At 44.0% G+C, this 5,750-nt stretch overlaps 1 protein-coding gene across 2 annotated transcripts in view; it reads left to right on the forward strand.

Moving 5' to 3' along the window:
• The window catches only part of dtx1 (deltex 1, E3 ubiquitin ligase), a 44,626-nt gene extending 39,417 nt beyond the window's left edge, over positions 1 to 5,209 (forward strand). For both annotated transcript variants that reach the window (XM_061817373.1, XM_061817374.1), the window contains exon 10: positions 1,090 to 5,209. In XM_061817373.1, the coding sequence (XP_061673357.1) occupies positions 1,090 to 1,314 (225 nt within the window). In that variant the 3' untranslated portion in view covers positions 1,315 to 5,209. The remainder of the gene's footprint in view (positions 1 to 1,089) is intronic.
• The last annotated feature ends 541 nt before the right edge of the window (positions 5,210 to 5,750 follow it).

Here is a 5,750-nt window from a genome sequence, read left to right on the forward strand (position 1 = left end):
AGCTGCAGTTATGCCGTTAAAAACATGACTTGCAAAGAATTCTGGGAAGCGGCAGGATCTGACAGCCCTACTTCCCGTCATGCTTTGGTGCCTCCCCAGGACCGTCACTGCCAACGCTAAAGGCGGGAAATGGCATGTGTATGTAGCGGCTCTAACTCTGCGTTGTGTATCTTTTTGGATGATGGATGAATGAGAAGACACACACGTGGTCTGGTCTCGGTTTAGTCCTCTCTTTCTGTATTATAAAAGAGACACATTCACGGATGTTCACAGATTTCTCTTCACAAATACTGTCAAAACTCTCTCTCGAGAAGACTCACAACAAGAGGAAGTGGTCCCTCCCGCCGTACGATACAGTGAAGAAAATAAGTATTTGAACACCCTCCTATATTGCAAGTTCTCCCGCTTAGAAATCATGGAGGGGTCTAAAATTTTCATCATAGGTGCATGTCCACTGTGAGAGAGATCATCTAAAATGAAAAATCCAGATATCACAATGTATGACTTTTTAACGATTTTTTTGTGTGATACAGCTGCAAATAAGTATTTGAACACCTGAGAAAAAACAATGTTAATATTTGGTATAGTAGCCTTTGTTTGCAATTACAGAGGTCAAACGTTTCCTGTAGCTGTTCACCAGGTTTGCATACACTGCAGGAGGGATTTTGGCCCACACCTCCACACAGATATTCTCCACATCAGACAGATTTTTGGGCTGAGAAACACAGAGTTTCAGCTCCCTCCAAAAATGTTCTATTGGGTTTAGGTGTAGAGACTGGCTAGGCCACGCCAGAACCTTGATATGCTTCTTACGGAAACACTTCTACGACGAAAATTAAAGACCCCGCCATGATTTCTAAGTGGGAGGACTTGCAAAATAGCAGGGGTTTCAAATATTTTCTTCACTGTATATACTACAATTCAATTGGTCACCACTTCATGGTTCTACTAGCCCTTGCAATAAAGAAGGATTACTGTACACAGCTATGGTGGTGATGATAAATACATATAAAAGGGGTTAAAATACACTCCGACCAATACTCCTGGTATGAACTTCCCATACTAGACCCTCTGTGCCCCCTCCCCTAGGTTCTCAAGCTGCTGATCACAGCCTGGGACCGGCGCCTCATCTTCACAATCGGCACTTCCAGTACCACGGGCGAGTCCGACACGGTCGTGTGGAACGAGATCCACCACAAGACCGAATTTGGCTCCAACTTGACTGGCCACGGCTACCCTGACCCCAACTACTTGGACAACGTCCTGACGGAGCTGTCGGCCCAGGGAGTCGGCGAGGACAACCTGAAGGACTGAGAGGCTCCTCAGGCAGGAACACAAGCAATCATGCGCTGCAATCTTTAAGGATACGGTAACGCCGGATGAACCCTCTTCACGCAGCACGTTACTCTTTACTCCCTCTGTATGGCAAGACAAGAGCGACAACAACATGATTGTTGTGATCCTTTTTTTTTTTTTTTTTTTTTTGGTCTTGATTATCTTTCGCATCATGCCTGGAGCATGTATGCGTCCTCAGAGACCGGAGTGTGCGTGTGTTGCTGCCGACAAATGTGTCACTGAGCTCTTTTTTCGAATCAAACCGAAGCTTCTGCACTTGTAGCGGGACAAAAAGTTCGTGACGAGGCCAGATTGCTCGGCCCCGCCGTCACTGCATTATGAATGTTGAGCGAATTGCTGCAATAAGTCGAGGTGCCAATGAAGCTTTTCTCACTTAAGACAAATCGTAAAAACAAAATATATCTTTTTTTTTTATCAAGGATTTGCTTCTCCCTTGTTTAGCCAATGCACCGTGAGATTTTCGTGCTTTTCGGAGAAGTTGTTGTGCCCCATCACTTAGGGAGGCAAGGGCTAAAGAAAGTGGTTTTGTATTACATTGGAAATCGACTCCAGTGAGCCAAGAGCAATGAAATCTTTGCTAGTTGGCTTCTGTTACGTTGTTAACCTTGTGGTGATGTCAAATAACCAAGCAGGTTTTGCCCAGAAATGTTGGAACGTACCATTGCCACAATTCCAAGGTTAAACCTGTTTTTTTTTTTTTTTTTTTTTTTTTTGCCACTGATAATGCTGACCTGTTTGAGCTTACACTCCATGCTAGCCTTGTCTCAAGTGGGGTGAAAATCCGTCTTTGGGTCTTTCTATCCATAGGGACGGACGCTGCGGCTGCACCCGCCGAGGCCCTCGGCGGTTTTCCCGAGGAGATCCGTCTCGTGAATCTCGACACTCGCGTGGGGTCATTTGCCGGGACACGCCGCTCAGGGCGCCGCTTTGCTTTTCGCGGGGAGCAGCGAGATTTCTTTATCTCCTCGGTTCACATCCTCTTCGTTAGCAGCAGCACCATCCTTCCAGGAAACATGCAAATGAGGCTTTATCACAGCGGCAGATGCATCGGAAGGAACTACAGTACACTATTTAGGTTTCTCCCCTGTCGGTTTTTTCTCCCCCCCACCGACGTAGATGTTATGCCCAAGAGCGTTTTTTTTTTTATCTTTTTGAAGTTTCTTGCTCGGGATCTTCATGTTGTTGTTGTTTTTTTTTTTATCTTAAAGATGAAAGCTGGGTCAGTGCTGACTTTCCATAAAAGCGTCTGATCAACTTTAATGAGCAGCAATGTTGATGTAAACTTTTTTTTTTTTTTTTTTTGTGGGGCGAATCTCAGTCTTCCACGGCAATTTGGGACAGCGGCTCTTCTTGGTAGTTTGGTTTAAAAAAAAAAAAAAAAAAGCGCTTCATAGCATTTTAAACATTGTTTTGTATTGATACATCATCTTAAAGTACGCGTGATACAGCCTACATTGAACGTGTTCATTTAATTTACGTTTATACCAGAACACACTTTCCCGTCAACATAGTTATAAAATGCCGATGTCAACATAATACATCAAATCTGACAATTTTGTCAGTTTGTCAGGGATCGTTTGATTATGTATGACATGTTAATGGACGTCTAATATAACAAGCAATGTTAGTGTATGCTACTGTCGGTATTTTCATGTAGAATGTGCGTAGTTGACTTGAATAAAAAAAAATAGTCAATGTATCTTTATCATTAGCGGCGTAGCCTAAACAGCATGAGCGTTGTCGTTGTTCCCGAAAGGGTCGTTTGGAAACAGGAAGGCAACTTCTTAAATCGCCTTCAGTCAAATGCAGATATTTGTAATGGTCGATTATCAAAAAGGAGCCACAGATGAGTGGAAATAGATTTTTGCTTTTGTTTTTTAAATGAACTGTTCCCAACCCCTGACTTGCTTTGTATTGTGTGAAATATGCAAATGGACAATATGTAACTTTGCTGCGATGGAGCGGCAGGCCTGCAGCCGCTTGTGCTCCCTCCAAATCCGACGCGGCCCGCCGCCAGCTCGCCAGCCGGGCAAAATGTCCGCATGTCTCCCAACAGGTGGCAGGAGGTCATCTTGGAAGGCAACAAGCCTCAAGTGCAATCTGATGGTTAGGCCGAGGCAAAACCTTTATTTTCTTGGGGGGGCTGCGCTGCCTTTTTGTGCAGTTCAAACTTATTTCCAGCGTTGTTAAATTATTGGATCATGATGAGCATGTGCGCCAAGTTTGAGGAGATTTCATGTTTTTTGCGCTGTAAAGGTAGCAGATGTCAACTAACCATCAAATGATCAGGGATTATCTCATGTCTAAGGGAGAACATTTTATTTTGAAATCCGGTTCTCCATTGCTACTCCCAAACATATTTTGGGTTGAACATATGTTTAGAAATGAATTTGGACAGGAAGTCAATCTTGGTAGTGATTTTTTTTTTCGCTCTCTGCTGACGGCCTCATTCACACTCGATGAAAGAATTCTTTTCTTTATATGCAAAAATATCTGTCGAAAGAGAGCTTTTATCCTTCAAAGAATTGGAATGGAAGCGGTTGCTCCATGAACCGTTTTTTAATTTGTTTCCCTCAAATATTATAATACGATCAATTTTTCGCCATTTACACCGCGGATCAATTTAGCTTTGATTTAAGTGCACGTTTTTTTGCGATCTAACGCGGGACTGCGAGGCAGACGTGCTAGCTACGTGTCACCGTGTTGCATAAAATGCTTTGTTACTTTTTCAACTGAATTCTCATCTGATTAAGTCGGGGGCTGTCTGCGTAAATGCGGCAAAAGAAACTGCTCGCCCTTTGGGAGGCCCGAGCAAATCAATCCAATCTATCAGGGAAACGTCCGCGCCGAGCGAATTTGAATGAACTGGACAAACCCAAATATTTGCGTCTTGATCATGGTTTGGGCCCTTGAGACTTTCAGGTGTGTACAAACTTCTACAACGGAAAAGGAACATAAAAATGCAGTTCTGGTTTGTCCCAGCAGCGTGGAGAGATGGTGTTTATGCAATTTACTATTTTCCAGATGTAAAACCTGATTTATGTGTAGCAAGGAGAGTGACTTTCGGGGTTAGTCGGCGTTTTCTTTGTGAGGTGCCTCACTCCTCCTGTCTATAACATGTTGGAAATCATATATATTTTGAGGTATTTTCCCGATCGTTGATTGTCTTTCAGATAACAATGACACACGCATACACACAACCTTTTTTTTTTCCTTTTGAAGAGGGAAGCGGAGACGACGCATCGTTCTGTGCAACATGTACTATTTACACCTGTAAGCAAAAGTCATAAATGTTCAATGCTTATTGTACATCGCTTAAAAATATACCCAAAACATGTACTGTGGCTGAAATGTCTCGGTATCGCTTTGTCTCCCGAGTGTGTACTGATTGTGCGTCTTGTAAGACAAAATCATCGGCCCGCGTACATAACGAGATGCATGCGAAGCAAAGTGCGGGCTCCTCGAATGGCAACGCGGCGGAAATCACCGTAAAGCTCCTCTTCAGAAAGGTCACGCGGACGAGGTTGTCATTTTCAGCGCCGCGCTCCGCGTCTCGCCTCGGAACATTTTTCGGTTTACGCGCCGTTTGGCTGATTTCGCCCGACGTGTGCAACGCGCTCGGTGTTTTCATTGACATTTCCGAGTCGTGACATCACTTGAGCAGTTTTTTTTTTTCCCGTTCTCCCGGACGAAACTGCAATGAGCTAAAAGAGACAGCTATGCTTTAACTATAAAGGGCTTTTTCGATCAATAACTGAATCGTGGTGACCGTGTTGCATGTTTGTGTCTTTCTTGTGGACAGAAATGGAAAAATAAATGTGCCCTCCACGGGGATGGTTTTGTCTCACCTTTACCACCTTGACCTTGATTTTCTTATTTCTCTATTTTGGTGCATCTTTTTATTTGTGTTTAGCGTTATTTCCCCCCAGCTCATTATGTAGATTTGGATGTGCTTTAGTGGTCATTTGGAGCCACCGGCGAGCGAAGCGTGCGTGAGCCGAAGGCCTATTTGGGATGGCGACCCTGCCCCCTTCCCTCCGGCGCTGACCCAGACGCCACCTCTCATTGGTCGCATGCCCCGCCTAATCGGGGGAAGAGCGGAGGAAACTGCTGCGCTAGTGCAGGTACGTCAGCTCTCATTAGCATTTCAATGCCGCAGCGGATACAAACATGAAAATTCATTTAAGGTGACTGTTGTTCTGTCAAAGGAATTTGAAATTGGCGATGGTGTTATGAAGTCATTCTTTTGTATCACGACTATCTCTGGATATTAAAGTTAACGTTTAAACTGGATCAAGCTCCTGCTGTGAAAGTCAACGCTTGCTTCATCTCTCCCATTAAATCCCAGACATGAAATTAACACTGAAAAGGAATATTATTTTTTTGGGGCCAAG

The sequence above is a fragment of the Syngnathoides biaculeatus genome, chromosome 4 (genome assembly GCF_019802595.1).
Source record: "Syngnathoides biaculeatus isolate LvHL_M chromosome 4, ASM1980259v1, whole genome shotgun sequence".
NCBI classification, from domain to species: Eukaryota; Metazoa; Chordata; class Actinopteri; order Syngnathiformes; family Syngnathidae; genus Syngnathoides; species Syngnathoides biaculeatus.